Source organism: Falco rusticolus, chromosome 14 (assembly GCF_015220075.1).
Source record: "Falco rusticolus isolate bFalRus1 chromosome 14, bFalRus1.pri, whole genome shotgun sequence".
NCBI classification, from domain to species: Eukaryota; Metazoa; Chordata; class Aves; order Falconiformes; family Falconidae; genus Falco; species Falco rusticolus.
Window position 1 is genome coordinate 15559169 of NC_051200.1, and position 27205 is coordinate 15586373.

The window sequence follows — 27205 nt, forward strand, 5'->3', positions numbered from 1 at the left end:
ATTGTCTCTGCCAGAATGAAAGAGCTATCATACAAAAATACATTTTTCCTTTTACCTAAGGCACTGCTCTAAAGTCTAAAACAGTTCTACTGTATTCTGAATAGCGAACAGCAAGAGTAAGAGGGTTGAGGGTTTCCTATTGTAACTGCGATGTCCAGGAAAGAACACGTTTAGTTCCAGCAAAACCATTTGCATTTAACCACTGAAAACACAGCTGCCATTTGGATGATTCATTTGACCTGAAGTATCAGCCAATGGTTTTTAGCAGGATTTGAGACATCTATTCTTTAAAGTAATCACTTATCCAATATATCTGTTACAGGAGACATAAGAACAAAACCGCATTATTACTTTTAGTAGCAATTTTCAGAAGACGCTTAGTTAATCTCTTCATGCTGTAAAGAGCAGGCAAGTTTAGGTTAAATAGATTACTTAATGCAGGCTTTAGGAGAAGGGAGATACATATGCAGCTTGCAGCCACCGTTACAAAGCTAGAACAAGAACACTTAGAATAATTAACATGAACAAAACATGACTTCAGTGGTCTAATACTGTTATGTACACAATAAAATAATACTTCTGTAAGTGTAGATATATTTAAATAAGTAATTCAAAAAGAAAACATTTTTAAAAGCGTGACATGTTGAACTGCACTGTGACAGACACATCTAGGTACTCAACATTTTGGTAATATATTAGTGCACATGCTGTAGAACGTTTTGATGTCTGCCAATAGATTAAAACATTTTAGTGATGGTACAATACTGCATTTTGAAACTGCCAATCTTATCACATTAGAAAACTGGCAATTTTTCTTCTCCATTCAAAACCGAAGATACTTAATTTTCCATTTTTAAATAGAACAAGAACCAACAAGCAAGAGCAGCTTTAACACACACTTAACGAGTCTTCTGTTTCATCAAGTGCCATCTCAGGAATATGCAAAACCTGGCCAGTAGCTAAGTGGGGAGCCTCCAGTGGCATGCTGCTGTACACGATACCGACACGAATAGACTCTAATGGGCTACTGTAAAGTCTGTAAAAGGGAAACAAGTGATATCTGAACAATGACATCTTCTCTAACAATTAGCTAAACGAATGGAAAAGGAACATCAGCACAGTAGATTCCCTGAAAGGTTTCAAGGTGCAAATTAGAAGTCTGTCATCCCTCCCCTGGTGGTTTGGTTTTTTTTTTGTTTTTTTTTGTTTTTTTTGCAAACTTGAAGATGGATAAAGGTAAACAAGCAGCTTTTCAAAACAAGGCCTTCGATACTTGATAAAACACTGGATTACTGAAGTGCAATCATATTTCCAGGTCTCTAGTGTTCACAGTTCTGTCCAAAGAGCAAAGAGAAGAAAACATTTAGCCATCATAACTGTGTGTATGCCACATATGTCTATCATCGCTGTCAGAATCTACATCCAGTGAGTGAGCACAGAACCACTTGGTTACTTACGGCTCAAAAATCAGTGCAGTAGCTTTTCTTTTTTTATATACAATTATTAGTTTTCAAAGTTACGTACAGAATTCTTAAACCATAACATGGTCTAAACATTTAAATGTCTAAACATTTTCAAGTTCAAAATTAAAAGGCAACACTTTCTTCACTAAAAAGTTAATTATTTTGATCAGAACAAAACGTGATCAGCAGTGTCACATTAAATCTGTCCATTACCATGGCCCCGGTTAGTCGTGTCCTCAAGGAAAGTCTCGATAAGGCTATGTCCATGGGACTAAAATTCACAAGACGCAGAGTGACAGAGGAGACTCGGGAAACAGTTCAGTCTAGAAAAGTGCTACACTTTAATCAACAAAAGTGCTACACATCATTTAAAGAAAATGTGGAGAGCAAGTCTTGTTTTTTTCCACTACCATTCATTTCAACTGTTCACACAGCCATTTACCTCACGGAAAGAGATCTCCTGCTGTGAGTATGTCCATTTGGGGTTTAGCTCCAACACCAGACAAGTTCAGTCTTACAGAAACTACCTTACCGAAGCCTCTCTGACATGCTATGCTGTACTGCATCAGGGTTCGGCTTCTCAAGTATACGTGGCTTCAGATGCAGCCCCGCTTCTTTCAAAAAATTCGGTATATTTTGTATGCAGCTTTCTTACTCCTCCCACAATGTAACACAACCGTCTGTGGAATTTAAGGTTGGTGTTACCCCCCTCAGTGAAGTGAAAGACTATTCTACAGTAAGTAGAGAGGACAGCTAATACCTTGCCAGAGCCTGAAGAGACCTTGTAAGACCATGCAGGTCAGCATCAAAAAGTTACAGAATGCGCATAGGATTGGAAAGGTCTTGTCTGTAGAGTTACATCAGACACCTTTTAAACTGTTAGCATCTTCAAAAGTAACACGTGCCTTTTTAAGATATCTCAGAAGAAGCTTAAAATACAACAGATGGGTTTGAGTGCTGGTAAGAGATACAGGAGCTTCACAGGGGCTCAGCTCTGTCTTTGGAAGAGCCCTAATGTCAAGTCTTAGCTGCTGTCTACAGCAAGTCCCTAAAAAGGCATCAGTTGGTGACTCCTTTTGACAGAATTCAAGCTACAAGCACTAAAGAAAGAGCCTTCCCTCCAGCCTACACATTGGAAAAAGTGCCCTGAAAATAAGCCGTAGTTAAGGCAAGGAGAGTAAAATGCAAGGAAGTTAATTACCTAGCCAGAGGAAGAGACAGACAGGGAAATCAGCTTGGATTACCTGATGAAGCATCTATAGGTTTGGTCAATGAATTCACTGCACCATCTTCCTCAAAAGCCAATTTTGGACTAGAAGGTATTGTAGCAGCATCATTCAAGTTTTGATTACAGTTACCAGCAGAGATGCTGTCCGAGCTTAGTTTGGCTGACTTGGAATGTACTCCAATGTCAATAAACTCCTCAAAAGTCCACGAACCAGACTTTCCATTAAGATTCTGGATAAGTTCAATTGTACGATCAGCTTCATTAACACCCAACTTCACTGAGTCATCAATAACCATTTCTTTTGCAGGGTGGCTAGAAAAAAAAAGAGAATGGATACTTGTATTACAATTTCTACATGTTTAACCTTTAGCTTGATTACAGGCCAGCCAATTAGCAGTCTGCATACTTTGCAAAGCACTGAATATCCTGAAGGGCGTTCCCAGACAAGCTCCTCCATCTGCCATGCAGGACCTCCAAGAGCCAACGGGGAAGAACAACTCGCCAACATATAGCCACCTTTACTATACTAATAGCTCTCAGGTAAGATCTGGCTCCAGAAATTTGGTAGAAGCAAGCAACAACTTTAAAGTCCTGCACCATTAAATCTCCTATTTCAGTACTGTGCGCTTTTCCTTTCTTCTCCAGCTAGGACTTTTTTAAACACAAAACCGAGCCTCAGAAGACTAGCAATATTTAAAATGGACTCAAAACCTAAACCTAAATCAGAGTGATCAATTTTCATTCGTTCTTAAAAAACCATGACAATGTCTATATTCCATGACTGGAGGAACGGTATTAATTCACCTTCACTTTAAAAAGAAGAGTTCACAGTGCTAAATGATTAGCATTTAGATGAGCAAATGGAGCAAGCATCAGAGGACAGATTTTCCAGTAGTAGACGGAAATGCTTTATATTCAAAAAAATAAAATTTGAAAGACTAAAAAAAAAAAATCCCATTAAGGGAGACTTTTGTGTTGTATCTGGTGTTTCAGTGCAACTGGAACTGTTCTAGAGCTTTTTTTAGGTTATTCTTCCTTTTCAGTGTTGTTCCTCTCCCTCGTGTTTAATGTTTGTTAATGAAGAGAACCACTAGCCATTGCAAGGGAAAATATTTCAAGCCAATACCATTCTTTATAAATAACACTGCCATGTTGCTGGCTGTGGGTCTCACTTCTTAGCAAAGCCAGTACTGTTAACACGGTGCCATCTAAACAATTCTCCTGAACTAACTGCCTCCGTGTGAAGCCATAAACTGACAGCATGCACACACCACATGCCTGGAGCAAGCCAGAGAAATACCACAAAGCTAGCGGGGCGCAAAATTTGAGGCAATGCTACATACGGCACTAAATTTAATTTAAACTGAGAGAGATTTCTTGTGTAATTGATCTGACAGTAAAGCAGCCACCCACATAGACTCACCTGGAATCCTTTAATTCAGTAACAAGTAAAGACCCCTCATCACTTTTCAAATCGCCTCCATTCATAAACACTTCACTGGCCTTCAACTCTGACACATCTTGTTCCTCAGATTCTGTAGAGTTCAAACTATGCGTGGTCTCTAAACAACCCTCTGCCTCCCCCTTGGCTTCCTCAAGTAAGTCAACGCCATTTAGCTTTCCTGAAAGGGGGGGGGAAGAAAGAAAATAAATAAATAAATCCTCAGTAACAGAATTGCTATTCTAAATGAATAAAATACAAGTGCCAAAATGACCTTTCCTAGCCAAAACTCGAGGCACTTGGCTTCAACAGATCCATTTCTCTACAGACAAGCTGCCTATAATGACATGAAATGTGTTTTCCATCTTTAAAAATACACTTGTAAAATGAAAGCATTCTGCCTTCATTTCACACTCAAATTATTTCTGTAATCATTTTGACTGTCTCTTGTGGTACAGAACAGGCAATGATCTACTCTGTTAAAGCAGAGAGCCCCCCTAGCATTCCTGGGACTTGCGTCTCAGACCATCACATCGCTATTACATGAGCGACTTTTTTAACAATGCTTAAACATCACTGAGACACTGACGGCCACGTAGACCTGACTTTTGATCAAGTTTCCTTACCTTGTTGATCAGGCTTCTCAAGACCCAACTCTTCCTCCTCTTCAATATCCTCTCCTTCCATAGCCTCAGAGGCAGACTTCCCTTCATTCTGCAACTGAATTGCCAGAGAGTTATTTGAAATAAGTCACTACCCTCCAGTGTTCCACAAATTGGTGAAATCACAGCTCCCACACAGGACTGTTCCGTGCCCAGCAGTAAGGCCACACTAGCCCAACGGCTAACAGACGATCAGGTCACCCAGCGACACACACTCTGCTGAGTCAGGGCCCGTAAACGTGTGGGACCCACTTCTATCACCTACCTATGAACTATTCCTGAGTTCCTTTCCCCCTCATTTCTCCAAGGTATGTGCTAAATATTTATGATTTTCAGCTATATGAAGACTTGGGTCTTCAAATGTTCGGAGAAGAACAACTATTCCTCAATATATACATAATTTACCACAAACTCTAGGTCACTAACAAAAATATATCCCATTTACTGTAGCAATCCAAGGGGCATGCAAGACTTGCTTTAAGCAAACAGGTAAAGCCAGGAACTGAAGTTTTCTGGGGAAAAATAGCCCCAGTAGAATGCATACGGTTTACTACCCGGTGGGTTTTTTTAAACCAACCTGCAAGTGGTAACGCCGGATCACATTGTTTCTATATGCCTTGAACAAAAATGCATCAAAGATTTTTTTTGTCAGAACAAGCAAAGCAGAAGAATGTGTGTGCAATGGGAAGCTACTGAGAATTATTCTGGTGCACCAGAACTTTGCACTTCACGTGGAAGCCAGTTTGTGTAAGGGTAACAGAGGAAGACACGATACAAGGCAAAGCCTTCTCTGGGAAGGGCCTATTCTGTCATAAAGATCCAAACAAAAAAGTACCTTGGATTCATTTTGATCTGATTTTCGTGTTCTTTTCATAATTTCTTCGATTCTCTGTTAAAACAGGGAAAATATTTAAAATGACATAGAGAGCTTTGTATTTCAGGATCCTCGTTTAAATTTTCATCACAATAAATTTTCATATTTCATAAATTTACTACTTTATTCACTGTTTTTAAAGCTTACAAGCTAGATTCAGCTTTTTTTAAAACATACGCACTACTTCTAATTAAATGCATCTGAGACCATTTGCCTGTGCAGTTTAACACTTCAACCACTATGCCAGGCTGAGAAACTCCCCGCTTTCAAAACAGCGTACCTTTTTTCTTTCAAGCCTTTCCTGCATATTTTGCTGCATAATTCTCTCTCTTTCCAGCCGCTGTCTTTCAGCCTCTTCTTGAGCTTTTGCTTCAGCTTCTTCTCTCTGAAGGTAGGACAAAAAGAAGAAAGCACCCAGTGCACAACTCCTTCTCAAAAGTGAAAAGCAGAGCTGTTACAGAAATTCTGGTTCAACACAGACAGGAACACCAGACAACCGCTATTAATATTAACCATACATTGCAGCTAAATGCCAACTACCCAGCTACTGACATGAAATATATATTACTACGACATTCAGAAACTGATCTGAAAAGAAAAACTATGCACAAGGCTATACTGTCATTATGCAAATTTTTTGAATGTTGTTGAACTACTCAGGATTCAAACTATACTTCAGGACGAAGATTTGTCTAAGGAAAATTTATAAACTAGACCGCAATTGAATTCCAAATGTGGCACGATTAACTTAGAAGCCTTGGCAGTCAGGTATTACTACCAAGATACTTGGTGCTGAGTATCTTCTGTTCCTTCTACACTGGAAGAACTGTTCCAGTATGACTGGAAAGACGACAGGAGCATAGTTAACACTCTGAGTAACTGTTATAAACCTAAATAAGCTTTTAAAGAAATGTTCAGACCCATGTCAATGGTATCCGTAAGATACAGCTCTTTTAACACAAAGAATGTAATCTGCTTTTATTTTCAAAATTAGTCTCATTTAAAGAAAGTCCACTTTCTGCAAAACAGCTTCCTTCAGCTGGAAGGATGCCTTTGTAAAGTACACAGACAGCAGCCGTAGAAAACTAGTAACCAGAAAAATGGACTCCGAAACACTACCGATCTTTCTCTTAAAGAAATCAGAGCAAGCCAAATGACTTTCCAGACAGACCCCTTCTTTATAATCCGTAGCAGTAAGCTGGTGAAGTGGGCTCAGTACAAATACTTTACATATGCAAAATAGCATCCCAGATGGCAAAAAAATTTTCCAAAATATGCTTCTGCCCCGCACATGAATTTATTAAATGCTGGAAAAAACCAACCCCACAACATAGACTAGGGCAAGGAAAGGACTTCAAGACATTCTGAAATCCATCTCAGACAGGATGAACTCTGCTTTACATCATTCCTGACAAAGATTTGTCAAAACTGTTCTGTGAAGAAAAATCAAAGACAACCCCCTCGAAAACATGTCAGCAGCTTGTGTGAGGAACACAGTTGGAGCCTACAGATAAGCAGACCTGGTGTTGAAGCTCTGCGAGTTTTTCCTGCTCTTCCTGTTCCCGGCGGATCCTCTCTTCTTCAGCCTGTCTTTGTTGCTCTTCATAAGCCAGTCTCTTTTCTTCCTCCTGCTTGCGGAACTCCTCCTCCCGTCGTGCCTTCTCCTCAGTTGCTCTCTTGGCCATTTCTTCTTCTCTGATTCTAGTGTTTCCAAGACACAGATTACCGACTGGGTATTCGTTTCTTTACAAGTGTGTATGCACATGAGACAGATGAGGAAAGCAAGAAAGTTTTAAGTTATCCAATCACAAAAAACCTGCATAAAGATACTTCCTGGTGTGGATTTACAAATGCCACCACCCAGACCAGTCAAAGGAAAAAGCAGAATAACTTGGAAGAAAGTCTCTACAACTACATAAACGTTCTTTGCCAAGTAAGTCAAGACCAAGGCTGGTTGCACCGACTGACTGAGAACTGGATTAAATGACAACTATCTAATAAATGCCACCTGCATCCATGACATGAATGAGGCTTTTAATCACCTGCCAACCAAATCCAGTTGGATTTCCTAAAAGACTGTTTCTTCTATAGTCTGAATTCCGGAGATATACTGGAGGTGTACGCTCCAGATCACGCAGACATGCACAACAGATCTGATGACATGTTTCTGATAAAACATCTATAGCAGACTATATGCAAATTTATGACAGTTTTAGACCTATGAGTGGAAACAGTCAACAATCTGATGTTCCATTGCATTCACAGAAGCACAGACAGGTGAACCCTGATCTGGAATAAAGTTAGTCAGCACAAAGTTAATAATTTATTTTAACAACTTCTATGTAGTGAACCAAACGCACAGTGGTATCTTACTTTGAATTACTTGGCTGCACCATTTCTGATCCAGATTTTGGCTCACTAACAGGAGGTGTAATGTACCATCAAACTACCTGCCCGAGTTCAATGGAAAGTTCAATACATAGAGGCTGACTACTTCAAGACAAACACACACAAACCAAACACAAAGTGGTGTAAAAAGCACACTCTAGTTTTGAAATAGAAGCACCAGTGGTGACTGGAAGGAAAAAACAGCTGTGATTTGCACAGGGATCATGCGTTACATATCTACTGAGATACAGATTAACGATACACACAGCAACCTGTCCCAACTCTGATGGTGTAGTGCCCGTCTCTGCTTCAGGAACTGCATTAAGCTTAAATTTAAGTTTCTGTAAATCTTAGGAAACATGTACAGCCATAGCGTCCACTCCAAGCAGACCCCACCACTGAAAGCACCCCTTCCTTCTCCTGAATTGTTACCTTTCCTCTTCCTGTCTCTGAATTCTTTCTTGGTCTTCACGCTCTCTTTGCTCCCGTGCTAGACGTCGTTTCTCTGCCAAGATTTTAGCAGCTTCTTCAGCTGTGGTGGTCCCTGCTACTGTTTTGCTACCTGATTCTGCAAAGGTTAAAAGAAACTGATGTTAAAAAGCCCTAGTAACTTAAAATTAAGAAAGACATTATCACTATGAGGTGGGATCTTTCCTCTGCCCAGCTCACCCACTATCTTTTTGATCAGTACTCGTCACTCAGTGAATATGCCCTGGATCTAACGGCCCACAAGAGCCAAAGGGGAGTCCTAAAGAGATGAGAGCCACAACATCTCACTGACACTGAAATAAACCCAACTCATTTCAGCCACACTGATCCAGTCATATTCCAGGCGATAAGTTATTCTCCAGTTCCCACGGTACTTAGAAACACGATTCTGAAAAGAGATATTTATTCCATAACACTTAAAAACATTTAAAAAAAACGAAAAAAACCCCACAAAACCAAACCTGCTTTAGGATATACACTTAACTTCGTACACATATCTACCTTCTAAAAAAACTGAACACACATAGCCCTAAAGAAGAAATACTAGTTTTTTTTGATTTCTCGTTTCATAACATTAATATTCATGCCTTTATATTTATAGAGTATCTTATGGTGCAAATAATCACCATTTTATCTGGCCCTGAAGGCACATACTGATGACTTCAGTAATACCGTATTTCTACACATTTTAGCAACAAATCAATTTCCAATTTACATGGAGATTAAAACAGCTCCAGCCACTAAGTTAGTAGATATTTGACAGTCCTGCAGCTTATGTTTCTTCATGTCCTGCCTGGTGTTACGGTGTCGGAACATCAGAGATACTATTATTATAAATTAACATTAGGGAAAAAACAACACTCCTTGTCATCCAGTGGCTCTCAATGTATATTGAAAGAACTCTGATTTTTATCAGTTATTCCCACTCTAGAAATATTACTGTTTGAATGTAACTTAAGAACTCAGCATCTCGATATTTAAAGATTTGCTCTTGATGTCCGTAGAGCAACGGCATCATAGTGTTGGTGAGAGCCTGCCCTTCCTTCTGATATTTCACAAATCAGCACTTAGATGTTTGCTTAACATTTATAAAGCCTTCAAGTCAAGGTAATCTTAATGAACAATGACATCAGGGTTTGGTTGGTTATTTTGCTTCCGACCTAAAGACAAATCAATTCAAAACACAATGCCATCATTACGAACTTTAAATACCTGAAAAGCTGCTTAAGCCCCATGGACACGTAATCACTGCTTGCAGCTGTAGGGCATAATTACACAGAGTGAACCCTCAGCAGCTGAATCACGGCACTGTTTCGTGCATAAAAATTGCTCCTGCAGTCCTAGGAAAAGCATTCCAGCACTGATGGGAGTGCAGTCACAGAGAAGTTTTCTAATATTTAGATTTATCCATGCTGAAAAAGAAGCATGTCCCCAGAACATGCATTGCTTCTGATTTGGGCAAAAATGCAGTCACTTTGGTATAAACAAGAATAAGCCACGACAGTTCCAAATTTGAACTCAGTCAAAAGGAATCTTCCTCCCTGAGCAGGACAGACCACTCTGCGGTTACAAGGACCATTAGCAGGATCCGCCCGCTCATGACTTGCACGTGCTTTTCCTCCTATATTCTGCATTTTTTTTAATTTAAAGTAGGGAGGTTTCATTTAGTGCTGCCAGTATACAACCGTGAAGAAATCAAGAAGCCTTTCTTCCCCTCTACCTCTTGAATGTCTTGCCAGTTTAGACTAGTCACTTTTTACAGCACAGGCCATCTTCTACTGTGCACCTGCACAGCAACCCATGCAGTGGTCCTCCTATTTTAATGCTACTGGAATCTCAGGTGTATGAAAATTTGTTGACATTTAATGTCAGGTTCAATCTAAATGGAACTCAAAACTGAACCTAAATAAGACAACTTAATCCTTAGCAAGAAGCCCTAAAGGTTTTAGGCTTTTAGGTTATAGGGTTATAATGTGATAATGACAGATTGAAAGACGATGAATATCTGGTATTGAAAATGATAGAAGAGAATTAGTCACAATTTCAGAACACCGCAGATATGGAAAGAACAGGGGGCATAAAAAGAAAGGGTAGGAGATGTCAGGTCTCTGGGGGACCTTCGCACTGCATTTTCACTTTTGAAGCTTTGCTGATGTTTTCCATAGGGTTACTTCAATAGTGCTTCTGTGTCCATGCACCCCTTGTACAGTCTGTTTCCATAGGTAAGGACATGGGACTTCCCAACATGATCACTAACATGCCTTAAGAAGATTCTTCCAGCATTTTACACTCAGCTCTATCTTCCTTATACTCCCACTGCCATTCCTGATAAGAATGGTCTTTTTCTCCAGGAACTTTTTGGTGAGGAAGGGGGAAGAGGGAAACAGGCAAGAGAAGTATCTCAGAACAATTGTGAAATGTACTGTTAGTTGGATGGTGGGAAGATTCGAACACATTTCTAGGCAAGCCATTTATTCACAATTAATCTAGGGATCATATTCCAAAGCCTTCGCTACCCAGATACAAAAATGTGAGGCTCCATGATAGTTTATTACCTATCATCATGCATAAGGTGAGAGCTCATGAAGGAGCACTTCTTATGCTTTAAGTTGAAACAAGCCTTTTAACTCTCAGAGAAGCTGCGAAAGGCTGCTGCCAGAAATGACAACTGCTCCAAGTCACTGAAAAATAAAAAGTGTTTTACTGCAGAACAGTATATTTTAGTAAGAAGACACAAAAACCGAGACAAAAACTTGATTGCTGTCTGTCAACAATGGGCAATCAAGTTCAACTTGAAGGAGAAGAGATGGTATGAAGATAAAGGTGCACAAAGCTAAAATAAGGCTGAACCTACAAGACCCAGAGACTGATTTGCCTCATGCCATTCACTGGTGCACTCTGACTTCAGAAGCTGTCTGGAATATGGTATTGCACCAACTTACAGGGTGAGTTGCCTACACGGATGTGTAAAATGAAAATTGCTTTGAAAACTGAAAGCTTTTTTTTTTTTTTTTTTAAGAACAAAGACTTTTGCCTCACTTAGCAATATTGCAGTGTACCAAAACATTCAAAGACATAAATTAAATCATCTCTATGTTGAAGAACATGTCCACTGTTTTCCTTATCTTTCATGCGTCAAAGAAAAATAGCTTCGCCCAGCTCCAGTATGAGTCACTACAAAGATGACTAGCTTGCAGATTAGCAATAGAATAAAGTGGAATCAGATAAACTAGGTTAATACAGTTCCAGAAGTCAGTGTAGAGAGGAGACGGGTGAGGCATCCAAAGAACAAGGACAGGTGTTCTTGTTCCAGAACAACTGGAAGCTACAGAAATAGGACACATTGTAACGGAGATTTCAACCAATCGACAACGCTGATCACAATTGATTATGCCCCCTCTGAGGCATGCAAGACATTTATCACAGTAACGCATCGAGGGACAGACATTCTGACTGTGAAGATAAATGACGTGACACTGAAGACTGATGTGCAACTTCATACAAACATCCACATTTGACGATGACATCCAGGCTTCCTTCTAGAGGAACACATGCTCGAAGAACTGTACCACACATGAGTTCTTCAGCTGACTATTTCACATCCAACATTGAGCAGTGCGAGGAAGAGCCTCAGAAATAACAGACAACTGCAGCAGCTGAGGAATGCACAACAGGAACCGTACATGCGGTAACGTGCAGCAAGCATATGTTCCCACTTACCTTGCGTCTGAAGGATTTTCACCCCCAGCACTGCCCACCGGCTGTAGCTTAAATTCCAGAGATCCCTCCTTTTCCTGTTAAGTCTCCCCTAAGTCCTTCTCCACAGAGAAGTGCCTGTCAGACCTCATCAGAAGGCTCTCCTAGATTCTGTTCTGGAGATGGCAGATGGCATTCTTCCGGTAAGAGGGATGGAGGCTGTGCTTACTTGGCACAATGAAGAGGACTAGGAGACTAATTGCTTATGTATATGGCTCTCCTTAATACACCATCATAATTTCTCAGTGTGACCTGTGAACTGACCACTTTTTCCTGAGGCAGCACTGACTATACATTCACTGGAACTGAAACGGAGGCAGCCTTCTAGCTCTGTGAAAATTGGCCCTCAGCCTGTGATGCAGCAGTAGCTGATTTCTTCCTCCAAGCAGGTCTCTACACAAGCGATTTTAAGAACTACCAACTGAACTGAAAGACCTTTGCATAGTTTAACTACTGACATTGCAAACTTAATCTAGTAGCTCCCTCAGCTACCGTGGTTGGATTTCTGCTTTTCTTAAAACTACAGTACGAGCAGTAATATCGAAAGCTCCTGACTTAAATCTGCAAGTCAAACAAACTGACTGCTGCACTAAAATCCACTCCCAAAAGTCATACCACATAAAGTTATTGTATAAATAATCAGCAATGAACAGCTTCTGCCTTAAAGCATCCTACTGTCCAGCGGTCTGCCTCACGAACAAATTATTTCAGCAGTCCTAGCACACACTGGAGATGTCCTGAATAAAAGTGCATGAGTCACTGAGAAACACTCACCTTCTTTGGTCTTTGTGCTAGCTGCTACCGCATCCTTGTCCAAGGCTGGTGAAACACCTTGCTCTTGTCCTGTTCCTTCTGTGCTCTTATCCTTTGGTTTGCTCTCTGCTTCAGTTTTCTTTTTGGTAATGTTTATAACACCTGGTGTGAGAGGTGGACGTTGGACAGGTACAGATTTAGAGACTGGAGTAGGAGATGGTGGCCTTTGTTTTGACATGCTAGGTGAAGGTGGGCGAGTCTTCTGTCTGTTGGAATAAAGAATATTTCTCAGGGCCAACACTGAAAAATTCAGTTTTCAGTGGACAGCAGTCTACTTTGGTTAGTTTACATTTACATACCTTGCTTTTAAAAATAAATCCACCCACAGACTACTGGTGCCTTCCTCACAAAAAAATCAAATACAGGATGCCAATATACCCTGGGCACCTGGACTCACTACTTGTGGGCTAACATCAAAACAGGTCTGGTAGCCTAGACCCCCATTTACTCCACAGCAAGGATGAACCCTGCAATTCCAATCCAAGAAATTTCCTACTAATACAGACAGATCAGCTTATTCTGAAGCTCACGTGCTTCCTGTTCGTTTTAGTGCACAGTCTGTACAGAAAACGAGGGTGTATTTTGTCTGCACAGAAGAGACAAAGGTTCAAGTAAGAGCTGTATCCCTACCGTGGAAAAGGGAAATCGGACCAAAAATGAAGTCCTTATGCATATAAACACGGCATAGTGTAACTCATCCAAACTCTAACAGCACAGCTGTCGAGATAGGAACTAAACTTCATTTTGTTCTGAATAAAAGCAGATACTTAGCCTGGATGCTCACCTAACTGTAGAAGGTGATGGAGGACGCTTCACCAAATTAGCAGGAGAGGGGGATCTTCTACGGGCAGACACAGATGGTGAGGGAGGGCGTCTTAAACCAGAACCTGGGGACGGTTTTTCTGTCTCTGATTTCTAAGATACATAAAACCAAAACCATGCTCACTCTCTAGAATACATTACAGATAGAGGAGCCACCACCCCAACACACACACAACTTCTCAACAAGATGTACATTTCTTTTATGTTCCAAAACTCAGACCCAGTTAGTACGTTTACCTAAATTAAACTTTGGGAACCATAAGCAGCAAACAATATGCCTTTATGACACCAGAGAGATCAAGGACCACGAAAATCCCAACTGGATTTCAATATGTGTTTTTTAAGCAAAGGCTATTGAACATTTCAATAAACAAGGAAACTGCTGAAACAGGATTCCATCCTGAGCCGTTTCAAATCTCCCCCAGTTAATACAAACCTAATTCCTGTGGATTTTCAACAAACCTGGGTTGAATCTGGTGAACTTGCATCAGATGAAGATACAGAGGACTTCAATCTGTCGATGCTACGGCTGCGCACGGGCACTTTAGGAGTTGGGACTGGGGAACTGATGGAACTGGCTGAAGCTGAACGAGGACAGAGGTGAGATTCTATAAAAGTTAGGAATTTGACAAGACAAAACGAGAACCAAGTGCACAGCATAAGAACAGGAGAAAAGGAAGAGGGAGAAAGAGAGAAAGAAAGATTGTGTGTGTTAGAAACTGTACAGAGAAACACCACAGGCAGTGCACGTTGCAATGGGTCACGGACACAGACACCACCACCACACGATTAGTACTTTGGAAGCAACAGCACCAAGAATAAAACCATTCTGAAAGCAGCAGTCTGGAGCAGATAAAAATAAAATGCTTTTCCAAAAAATGCCTGAATTTGCAATACACCAGTGTTACTTCAATTTTAGTTAAGCTGCATCTAATCCCAAATACTTGAGTTTTAATGGCTTAGCATCTTTCTTTACAAGTTCCTCATGACAGGTTCAAATTTTAAGCGTGCTTCCCTCATACTTAAGGAGGAAATCTTCCTTCTTTTCAAAGAGTATTTATAAAGCAGAATTACATTAGGAACGTGAGCATTACTTTACAAACTTCTGTGGTGAAATAAGCATTTGTGCGATATTATTTTATTCTACTTTCCCTCTCTGACCTCTTTATTACTGTGTGTGCCCTTTATCCACATTAACAAATCAAAATAGGTGGTGTAAAGGAAACCTATCAGGAGAAAAAGGTCAACTGTTAAACTAAAGTACTTTTCCTACCTGAAGCGTCAATCTCTTCACACATAAGATGGAAACTGGATCTTCTAATTACTTTTTTTCAGTAACATAATTATAGATCGATAAGCATACATAGATGTAAAAATCTACTTCTGAAACTGGATACTGGATTTTTCTGTAGACTGAATAAATTGTGACAGATGCTAGCACCTAATTTTGTAACTTAATGGAAAACACATTTTATTTTTATATCTACAGCATTTGTGCAAGGAGAACTGCATTCTGTTTGTGCATAGTTTGTGCAATAGCACAGGTACGTTTCTACTGAAATGAAGAAAGTACCTCTAAGTGAACTGATAAAAAATGTAAAAGTTACGTTTAAATCAGCAATAGTGAATAAGTCACATGCTGTCAGTAACAGTGAAAAAGATGGTATTTCCCCACATGACATGAACTGCAATATTCATGGTAAAATAAAAGCAGCACATAGATAGGTGTGCAAAAATATGACCATTGACTACAAACCAAAAAAGTGAAAACTGATTATTACACAAGGGGAGCAGTGTAGAAATGTCATCAAGGACCACATTAAGTGGCAGAAGATAAAAAATAAAGATGGAATAACATATTTAAAGAGGAAAAAAGCAAAACTGGGAATGCAAGTTGTAAGGCAAGAGAGGAGAAAGGACTCCACATTGGTTCCAGGTATGTATTTACTGGGGCATTTTTACAACCTATAACAATTATAAGACATATATGGGATGCAGCCAGGACTTGCCCATGATGCAGAGATTCCTGCGCTAGTACTAGGTTGAGCCACAGTGTGGGCTTATCAGCTCAGTCTGGACCAACATAAAATTGCTTGAGCCAGCCAGCGTTTCTCTACAGTACCTTCTCCTTCTAGTATGCCTCTACTTCTACAATCAGCCTCAGCAAAGCCAGCTCAGGGCTCCCTGTCTTTATGTTGATAACCCTTTTGTCATGTTCCTCTTAAGAATTTCTCCCCCTAAAGAACATTAGGCTTTGCACTTATTCCTTTCAGCCTCCTTTGAAATTACATGTTTGTTTGGGGTTTTCCCCTTTCAGTTCCTAGCACTGTTCTCTGACCAGTCTCAGATTCATTTGAGGGTATGCTCAAATGCAGATCTCTGTCAGTTAAAATAAAAACAACAAACAAAAACAAAAATCCAACAAAAAAACCCAAAAACCAAACCACAGACAAAACCCAAAGCAAACACCAGCATCTGGTTCTCTGCACAGCAAGTTAACTGGCACTGGAGTTTAAAAGCCAGTATTATTCTGTGGGTTTGTAAACATGCAACATAGTAGATGAATTGGTTATTACTGACCAAAGAAAAGTCTGGATAAGTAATATTATACATAACCCCATATTAACTGTCTGATTCACACTGAAGTGTAGCACAGTTAGCAACCATCATGTAAGTTCTTGCTTGAAAAGCAACCACATTAAACTTTCAGGCTTTGCTGCCCTCCTGTTACCTGAGGGATCTTGTCCATCAGCCGATAATGTAGCAGCACTTTTACTCCTAGCTAAGGATGCCTGTGTGGGGGCGAGGAGGCGACTGATTACGCTACTGTCCAGAGGACTGAGCTGGGAGCGACGAGCTAAATGATGGGAACAAACCAAAAAGGATCCAACATGAAATCATATAATGAAAAAGACAAGAAGCACAAAGCAAAGGAAGACTGTGAGCATTGTTGCAAATCAACAGTTTTGGAAGAAAAATACTGAAGTCATGGAGAGGGAAATCCAAACTAAAAGCACGGAAGGGTTAAACATTGCAATCTCTTACGTTGCGCTGCTTCTCCTTGGCTTGCTTAATACTGATCATTTTAATGCGCAAAGACTGGCATGCATACAACAGATGAATGCTGAAGTCGGTCAAAGTACGAAAAGTTTTTGACCCAGCTCTTCAGAGCTATATTCTCTATGCAGGAAAGGCTGTTCTGACATAATAAACAGAAGACTTGCAAGTCAAAGCAAAAGGTTATTGTCAGGCATCATTTGCACACACAAATTCACATGGACAACACCCATCAGGTTCCCATACAGGGAAGACGTTGAAGCAGAGTATAATTTCCACTGTTGGCAATAGTTGCTAAAATGGAAAGTTTCAGAATTATTAACTCATAAGGGGAAAAACACATTAGAAAAGTTGCTAGTCTTCAGCTTTAGGAAGAGTTCCTAGAAAAGAGGTTATTTGTAACCTAGGGGAGAATACACAGACCAAAAGAGACTTAAGTGAGAACAGGTTTCTTCCCTCATTTGCATGCACAAAGTTTAGGCCAGCAGCAGGAACAGAGAAGTTGCTTTTAAATTGAATAATGAAAGAGAGCTTAAGAAAGGAAAGGTAAGATTTAACTAAGTAGTGAACATACCAGTGACATTTTTACTGTATCTTACATTTAAACCTACCAGTTATCAAATACGTCGCTCTCTTAAGTGGAGAGACATTTTGCTATCTACTTACAGTGCCATTTAACAAAGTCCAAGTCCTTCTTACAGGATTTCTTTTTTGTCCAAAGGGCGAGATTTAACCTTTTACCCCTTACAATTTTATCTTTACCACTGGGTAATTAAAAAGCCATTAAAAGTCCTAAAACTTTAAGTTCCCCAAGGAAACTAGTGAAATTAAGCCTATCCAAACTTTACTATGAATGGCTTTAAAAAGAAATATTCAGCTTTATGAAACAACCACCTGTTTTTTCTTCCTTTTTCACTTTTTCTAGTTCTGGAGAGGACTGGGGTTTACTACTCATTCTATTCAAAGATGTGCTCCTCTTCTTTTCTGTTCCTCCTAGAGACCAAGCGTAAGGAAGATTATTTTTAACAAGATATAAATATGTATGATTTTCTAAACTGCCATTCCCATGCTTTGTTTTTGCCAATCAGCTAAATCTACTGATCTATCATGACGAAGCACTTTTTTTTTCTTGAGCTCAACAGTTTGGCTGCCATTTTTCTATTCGGCCCCCCACCCTTCCACTTTTCAGAGGGAAAACCCTGGTTTATAGACCCAGTTACCCAATATCTGGCACTGCAGTGCACAGAACTATTTATGCCACAGTGCACAGACTACATGCACAGCAGTGAAGGCCTGAGTAAAAACATTTATCATGAAACTGGGACATGGTTTAAAGTCGGCTTCAATTTTCCCATTTACTGCCTCCCATTCCTCCAAAACAAATTGGTTTCTAGCACCTTTCTGTTCCACCTGTGAACCTTTGAGGGCTGACTGCTGAGAATGTAGAGGAACTTTGTTATTCAGTCTGTTTAATGAGGCGCTTCTCTTTGTGGTACCTGCAAGTGAAAGCGTATGGATTAATTATGTTGAAAAGCTTAGAAGTCTCCTCCAACACTTCCCTAAGATACAGATGAATAATTAAGTCACTTTATAGTATGAATCCTTCAGAAGCAGGAAAACTGGATCAGGGAAGAATTATTCTCTCTCTCTCTATATATATATAATATAAGAAATAAAGCATTATTTCTCAGATTCCTGTACGTTACTGATCATAGCAGCAGGATGCCAGCCTCAATAGGCTTCGTGTTTGACCTTACCAAGGCCATTCTTGTGCACCTTTTAAAAATCAATAAATAATATTAAAAAAGGCCGCTGCTCACATTCTGTATGAGTGAGAGTAAGCTCAGAATTAACACCGAACACAGTTGATGAAATACTCCACTGATCCAGAGCCAAGCATCTTCCTCCCATTTCCGCATTCTGCTCCTCCACCTTCCCAGGCACACATTATGCACAGCAGAAGGAAGCTGGTTAATTCTGTGACTGTATTTTCTGTCATCTGAATTTAGCCATCTTTTATGAAACATCCAATTCTTCTTGAATGCCAGATCAAAAGCACAGACCTGCTCTAATTTGCTGTAGTGATTTAAACCAGTCAGTCCACCTCTACATTCTGACCACGTGGATCAGTTCGAGTCCTGTCCAAACTTCTTGTATTTCAGGCCACTTAAGAATTCTGCCTCCAAAGCAAACAAGGATTCACAAAGGATTTCAAGGTATGATAGTAAGTTTGAAAGCAATCCCAATTAGTTGATAATTAGTGACTTCCTTTGTTAGTGCCTTAATTTGTACTTTACAGCCCTGTTTCTGACTCATGTTTAGAGCTGAACCCTGCAGACACATTATAAATAAAAATAATTTTAAATCACAAGCAGTCTCCAGTGACTCAGAACCCTGCCAGTACAGATATATTCACTGAATTCCCTAGCCGGCATACAGAGTATGAGTACAAGCTTTTCTGCTGCATCACCTTCCAACATGAACCAGCAAAATCACCGTTAGCTGTGTCCACGTTAGGGATTCCTCTAGCACAGCTCATCTGATCAAAGGCTGCAGACTGACAGAATACTGCAGCATAGACCTAGCTGAACTTGGTTTTACATTACATTTACATTTAGCTTATTAAAGTTTTTCATTTTGGAAAAAAAAAAAACCAACCACCCACCCAAACCAAAACAAAAATACATTTGGGATACAGGCAGGCTCCTATGAAACACTGGGGAGATTCCCCACAAGGAAATCTCAGGCTAAATCAAGATGATATGTGCTCATGCAAATAATTTTTATTTTTCTTAACAAGTAGATTAGGAAAATTCCTTGTGTCTCATAATTTGTTCGGGTTTTTATTTGGAAAAGGTAAGATTGCCATGATTTACAGAATGTATCCAGACGGGGCAAAGGGGAGGTGGCAGAGAGGAGACTCACACGTACAGGTTTATCAGACAGTGGGAAAACCAGAGATCTATGTCATTCTCTACAACCCTGTTAAGACTAGTTGTGTGGGACACATTTTAAACATGACACGCTGCAGTCAGGAGCTTTATCCACCCCAAAGTTGTAATTCAAAATGAGACTGGAAGCCACAGAAATTGGTAGATGATTTCTATTCTAGAGTGCAAACATTCTCAGAAACCCTTAAAAAAATAAAATTAAAGAAATAGTTGACTTCCAGGCCATTTCTATTTCTTGGTAGTCATTGGCACAGTAAGTAATGCAGAATGCCTGCAAGCAGTGGCGTGTACTAACCGTTTAAGAAATGCATAATTTGAGTAGCAGTGTCAAGATTACACCAATTTATTGGTCTAGGAAACCATGTCAGCTGCACGCTCTGGCTACAATCATACTAGAACTCCAGATCGAAACAAAACCACCTCCTCCCACCCAAAAAACTCCCACAGGTGTCAGGGGGTTTTCATGCATCCTTCTCTACCTAAAGCAGAATTCTAACATTAAAAAGAAAGTGTGTGTCTATAGAGTACAGGGCTGGCACAACACAAAGATGTCAAAACTAAGTTGATTTTTTCCTTTCCACAGGCAATCAAATGACTGAAACTGTCTAACAGAAAAAGGCAAACGCTACTTTTGTACTATTTCTATTTTGCTGAAATTTTAGGGTGTGATTTAAGGCATGCAAACCCGTAAAGATGATATGAAATGATCTGTGAATCAATCATTCACCAAGATTTGACTTCAGTAGAATGATTACAGAAATAAAAAATAAAAAAACAGCAATTTTTACCGTTACTCTTCTCCTCTAACAGAGATCACATCAACTGGGTCAAAGCCCTCAACAGTCAAGCTGGATTAACAAATTGCATGAAATGTATTTGAGATCAAAATATCAAGTCAGCTACACAGCAAGGGAGGAAAAGGAGCATCATTCCACTCCTGTCTCCTCCCCAAGTAACAGTTAAGCAGTACACCTGCTACCAGCAGACACACAAACACTTACTTCGATCAGAAGCATTTAAAAGCGCTGCAGATGATGACAACCGTTTATTCATGACAGCTTCTGTCTGTTTGAGGTTTGCTGTGGAGGTGGACCGCTTGCTGGCTGTGTGAAGAAGCGCTTACTTTAGAATTCATCTTCATACCTGAGGAAGAACCTTGGCACACTGCTGTGAGCTACCTTCGGAAGTATTACATCCTGAAAGCTATTTCTAGTTTTGCTTAATGAGAAACAGAATTAATATTTTTTTTCCTTTGAACAGACTTGATACAATTAGCACCAGTTGTAACGTGCACAGAAAAGGCATGTACTTTAGTGGAGTCATGCTAAGATATTATGCATATGTATGCAAACAAGTGATTTTTAAATCCTGCGCTCCTAACATGTAAAGACAAAAGCTGCTGAGGTTGTGTGCTGTTACCAGACTGGTGAGACAAAGAAAGTAACAACAAAACCTGAAAAACAGTAATTTCTGTCTTCATTCCTTCTACGTCGGAATGTCTAAGCCGTTTTCCAATCACTAGTTAACAAAAGCAAAACAAATGCTTTTGGAGGGATAAAAGCAAGTCCTGAGGAAATGCAAGAAAGCATTCTTCTTTTTGATTACTTCCCAAGGGCTGCTGTAACTATTTTAGAAATTTCCAATTTTTCTCTAAAAGCTAGTCCTGAAGTTAATGCCTCCTATCAATTTTGCAACTTTTCCGAAAAAATTGACACAAGAGGCATTAGTTGGGGGTTTTTTTGTACGTGTATACACACGGACATACATATACACACATAAAAATCACATCCTGCATGGCAAAATTTCAAGTTTTCTAGATAAATATCTACTTTTTGATTTCAAATAACGTGCTTTCAGGATGAACACTACTTCAGAGTGTGAAAGCCTTGGAAAAGCATATACCTGTTGCTATTGGAAACTCAATAAGCAGAAAACAGTAATGCACACAAAGTAGCGCGGACTAGCATAATAAATACAAGGAATTCTATACATCAAACACAAGTAATCAATTTTACCGGCATACTGGATAGCAAAGATGATTAATGTGAGCATATTAGCGCGTAAGTACCCAAAGGAAAAAGCAGCACTACTCACCACCGAGGCAGCACCTTTTCCCTTTGGCCAGCATGCTGTAGCAGCTACTTATTGCAAGAGCCAGGACACAGGGACTCCTAGGGACAGCCCTGACCCTGCACTGTAGTTTTGAAACACGTACCCAACCCAGGCTTCCTGAGCTAGGGCCCTCCTGCAAAATCACACCAAGTGAAAAAGATTTCGGCACTGAAGCTACAAAAGTGGCAAGCTCTTGTCACAGCGAACAAGAGCCAAGTCTCCACGGGATAAGAGGGAAAAAGGGGGATCTATTGAGGCTACTGAAGAAATAAAGAGCTGAGTGGATACTTTCCTGACATAACAAGAAACAAAAAAAAAAAAAGCCATTTTATGAATGAAGTCTGAGTACTGGGATAACTAAGACAGCCTTTAGAGGTTTTATATACGGAATACATGCATTTGGGGCTTTGTGAAGGTAAAGACTACCCTCTAGTGTCTGCTCCCTGGCTCCTGCCTGAACTCAAGCATGTGAGTCTAAGGCCTCCAAACATCATGAAGATGATTCATACATATTTCTCTTGGTTCAAATTAGCACTTCAGCACTTGCATGAAATCTGAGAATTGGTCTATAACCTACCAAGACTCTGAGGGCAAAAAATGAGATCTTCCTTGAGATAAACTGCTGAGCAAAGTAATTATTTTCCAGCAGGTTTACAAGTTCTGCAGGTGGGCTATGCTGTTCAGTAAAGAAACTTCTACAAGACTCAAAAAAGAAGAAAGTACAGGCTAAACATGACTGTTCAGACAAAAAAACCCAACAAACGTCTCTTTTTCAGTGGGCAGTGGTGAGGGCATGACCTAATATCTCAACTGATGTCTTGACAGAAAAAAAATCGAATTGGTAAAGGGTATTCATACTGATATGTGAGTTTTCTTGTTCCAGAAAACTTCAGTTTGTATTAATTGCATAAGATCTTAAGACATCAATGCTTTTTTGATCAATAAATTTGCAGATATACAATCAAATGGCCTCCAACTTTTTCCATATCTCACCCACAGAATAGCTTCTGCAAACTTTGAAGGTCTGGACAATTCACTAGGAAAAAAACCTCTAAAAGACAGGCAGGATATTCTTGAATAAGTTAGTCCAGTTATATAGGTATTTACAAAGTATCTTTTGAAAAAATACTTCAAATATCTTCTTTTGGGGAAAGTTTTGAACACTTACATACAAATCAAGTGATCTGAAGTGGAAGAAGCATACAGCGAAATCCCATGTGATACCAAACATTTGTATTTTTTTTTAATGGAAGGGGGAAAGCACACTGTAGCAGCAAAGCCAAAGAAAGCATATAATTGCCATGCAGCAAGGCTTGCAATTGGGTAAGGAGCCGGGAAACTCAGTATCTTAAGAAAATCATTATGAGACATAACAGTTCTAAATCTTAGCTTCTCAGAGTTTCACTGAGAGAGGGTGCTGCAGCACCGCCTATCAGAGGTTGGACAAAATTAGGCTAAATAAAATGAGATTATCCATCTCTCACTCCCTTCCAAATTTCTACTAGGACAACAAAGCTCTTTATTTAGAAAGGAGAGACTCTGGCAGCCCAATTTCTATTCTAATAGCACATGTCTCCACTACAGTTGCACCTGAACATCTAGTTTTGCTTAGCAGTCATCACTAAACCTCCCTCATTTACAAGGACTGTCCTCAAGGATGCTTTATTACACAGCCTTGCCATTTCTTTTGGCAGACCCACACCCTGCACGTTTCATCTTAGCACCGACAGCAATGTCATTAATGTAACACTTGACTCTAGGGCTTTCATCAATTTTTAACTTTCAGGCCATCAGCGGGGTACTTGCTGCAGTCTCAGTGAATCACATTCTGCACAGAATACAGAATGGCTGATGCTTAGTGAAATGTTCAATTACAGGGGGGTCCCTTTCCAGAGCACACTACCTCTATCACCCACAAATGCTGCTTTACCAGTCAATGTTCCTAAATATTACTGTTGACACAGTCAGTTCATGGAAGAACATAGCTGATTTTCTATTTTTTTTGCACAGCAATACAATAGACGAGAAAGCCTTTAGTCCTAAAGTAATGTAAAGAGTATGTGAAATCTGTTCCTCCAATGGTTTTCATTTCAAGAAACTGAGCCTTTAAACCCAGATCTGCCACAGAAACTGATGATAAAAAAATAGTAATTTCTATTGAAACTTGCTCTAGGTATGTTGTTTGACAAGATGCACTACTCAGCCATGATGACATAAAGCTCACAGGCTGTCATTTTCCAGAGTATTAAAAAACAGGTAATCATTGTCTTTCCAGCAATTATGTAAACGTAAGGTGAAAGGGTCCAAATATGGATTTTTTAGAAAGCCAGCTGGACTTAGGCATCCTATATGGTTTGGGTAGATTTTAAGTAACAATTAAGTGAGGAGCTCCCGGAAAGGTAAAAGGCCAGGAATGATCCTGAAACAGGAATAAATACAACAAGCGTAAATCCAATTATGATTTCACATTATCCACCCCAGGTAAACAGCTATACATGTGAAACCTCAACATCAAATCAAAACACAAATTTAAAACAGAGTGGATGCACAAATGTCCTAGTCAAACACTGCATTATCTGTTTATCTCCAGTCACTTGTTTCAAAAGTGGTGCCAAGTTCTCCAAATTGATCTACTGTAGCCGAACTTATCTGCTCCTCCTCGTTACTGTATGATGCATAAGGTATAGCTTAAGCATGTATTATTACATTGGGAGATGTTTTTTGGAAGACACTTCATTTTTTATGTGTTTCACCAGCACTGAAAATCTTCCTCTAGATCAGAAGTACAGACAAGACTGGAGGAGAGAGCAAAGCACGTTTTTTTCGTTTGTTATTAAGTTTAGCTTTAAAATTAAGGTAGAAAACAATGGAGGAGAAAAAAATAGTGCTTTCCTAAACGTGCAAGGCAAATGTGATTTCCTCATTTCAAGGTTAAATGACATTCGGTAAAGTGCAATACAGTAATTGGATTTATATATGTATCCAAGGAACACATGTTAAACAGGTAAACCAATCCAGTCAAACTGGCTAATTTTGGAGAAAATTAGGGATTCATGCTGTGCAGAGGAAGGGTAGAGAGAAGTTAAATAAAATACATATGCTTTTGCTGTGTTGCCAGAATAAGCCACAGCAGTTAAATCATACTCAGTCAGACTTTCATTGCATTTTCAAGTCTCATATTGTCAGCATTACGAGACAGCTGTATTGAATTAGTAACGCTGTGAGCATGCACAGATTTTTAGAATTCAGATTTAGCGAGGCCTCAGCTGAGAGCTATCATCTTAAACCAGCTACAAGAAATAATTTTGCTTATTAACCATGTAGCCTTGACAAATATACCAGTGATCCAAAGCATTTATATGAATGGCTCAGTCTGTGCACTGAGAAGTGCCAGAAATCCAATGAAAACACATTTAATACATAGAATTATGTTTAGATAATTGGACAGATCTGATTTTGCAAAACTCTTCATGGAAAAAGTATCAAACTGAACAAAGCATTCATTCCTTTTCACACAGTTTCAGCAAAATATCATTTATTTTGCAAATGTTACTTCAATTGCTGGTAAAATAAAGCAAAAAGAAAACAGACCAAACCCTGCCATGTACTTTTTGCAAATTAGGAAACAATGAAAGGGTTTGAAATTTCCCTAAAAAAAAAAAAGAAAAAAAGAAAAAAAAAGCTTAAGACTACTGAACTAATTTATATTCAAATAAATGCCACTAAGAATTTCTATTCTCCTCCCCCATGCTGTATCCACTCATCTTTAAAAACCCAAAGGCACATATCCTTTCCCTGAAAATTCCCTCAGGATGCCACAACTTAAGCTGTAGTTTAATTAGCTGGGAGGGATAGTTAAAAACATAGGGGGGCTGCTTTCTACTTAGGGATCACATTTGTTGCACGGCTGGCCAAGATCCAGGAAAAGATCTATAAGAAGATGGTTTTCCTTAGTTTCAGAGAAACAAGAGCTCAAGTTTAAAAGGTTAGTAGTGAGTGTAAAACAGAAAAAGGACATTTTAGAAATCAATACCACCAGATCCACCTTCATCTGCAGTCTGTTGTTCTGTAGAAGAAGAAGGTTTGTAAGCTAAGTCACAAGGTCAAATAGCAAACAATGCAAGTTAACCAAAAAATGGGGAAGCTGGGTATCGTAACAATAATTTATATCAAAGCACTTTCAAACATGTTATAAACAAACACTAAAAAGTCCACACTAAGCTGACAGAAGACTACTAAATCACATTCAGTACAATTCCACCAATTAAGAAGATAGGCTGACTTGAAGCATTTTTTGTTTTATTTCATTTCTGGACAATAACTTATGTTAAGTTACTTATTGGGGGTGGGGTGTGTTTTCCAGTTAGGTAGTGCATGGAACGATCCCTTCCATTACAATCCTGATTTGCTGCTCTGATTTCAGAATGTTTACAAGCAGGAACAGTTAATTGTGTGAAATACAAAAAAAAAATCTGTGCTCAAATTGAACAGTGTTAAAAATGCATCACCTAATCCAGAATAGAACCTGTCCTCCAAGAAGCTCAGACACTACCCACCGCATCTCCTTACTGGTTGTTCAAATAATCAGTTAGCATTCTGTAACTCTAAGGCTGTGTTTAAAATCTTTTAGATGTAGCATTACAGTACAACAGGTTTTTTTTGTTCTGTTTATCATCAGTCCTAGCACACCATTACATGCACTGCATTTGAAGGACTCAATTATTTTAACATTCTGCATTACGATTCCCTTTATCTGATGGTTTGGGGCTGGCAATGCAATGCTGCCAGGTGCTGCATTTCCCTTGTGGCTTCTCTGTAGCTCTTCCCAAAGTTAAAAATAGCTCTGAGCAGCATTTCAGGGCAAGTATGGATATGACTCTTTCCTCACGAGCTACCTGTAGATCCTGTTATAAGATCCAAGATAGGAAAGCATGCCCAGGTCCCTAGGAATAGCGCTGCACCTGCCAGTGTTCACACATAATATGCTGTGATTTTAGCCACGCTAGAAAAGGTGCTACTTACCTGTTTTGCTCTCTGAATCTGGAGTTACCGATCCTCCCCACGACCATCTCTTCTGTCGTGTTTCCAGTCGCTGATTCCGTTCCAAGGTACGATGCATAACTGCTTCATATCGCTCCTATCATCAAAC

General features: G+C 39.5%; 1 protein-coding gene across 11 annotated transcripts in view; it reads right to left on the minus strand.

Annotated features, from left to right (window-relative positions):
- Positions 1–1179: 1179 nt before the first annotated feature.
- The window catches only part of MAP7D3 (MAP7 domain containing 3), a 45679-nt gene continuing 19653 nt past the window's right edge, over positions 1180–27205 (minus strand). For 2 of the 11 annotated variants that reach the window (XM_037407771.1, XM_037407781.1), the window contains 16 exons: positions 27079–27193; positions 26090–26122; positions 20946–21047; positions 18391–18489; positions 17888–17986; positions 16668–16793; positions 14399–14544; positions 13899–14029; positions 13076–13320; positions 8489–8624; positions 7189–7369; positions 5949–6053; positions 5630–5683; positions 4759–4852; positions 4115–4313; positions 1180–3003 (listed from right to left, as the gene is read on the minus strand). In XM_037407771.1, coding sequence (XP_037263668.1) covers positions 2694–3003; positions 4115–4313; positions 4759–4852; positions 5630–5683; positions 5949–6053; positions 7189–7369; positions 8489–8624; positions 13076–13320; positions 13899–14029; positions 14399–14544; positions 16668–16793; positions 17888–17986; positions 18391–18489; positions 20946–21047; positions 26090–26122; positions 27079–27193 — 2175 coding nt within the window. In that variant the 3' untranslated portion in view covers positions 1180–2693. The remainder of the gene's footprint in view (positions 3004–4114; positions 4314–4758; positions 4853–5629; positions 5684–5948; positions 6054–7188; positions 7370–8488; positions 8625–13075; positions 13321–13898; positions 14030–14398; positions 14545–16667; positions 16794–17887; positions 17987–18390; positions 18490–20945; positions 21048–26089; positions 26123–27078; positions 27194–27205) is intronic. The other 9 variants (XM_037407772.1, XM_037407773.1, XM_037407774.1 and 6 more) reach the window with 9 other exon arrangements.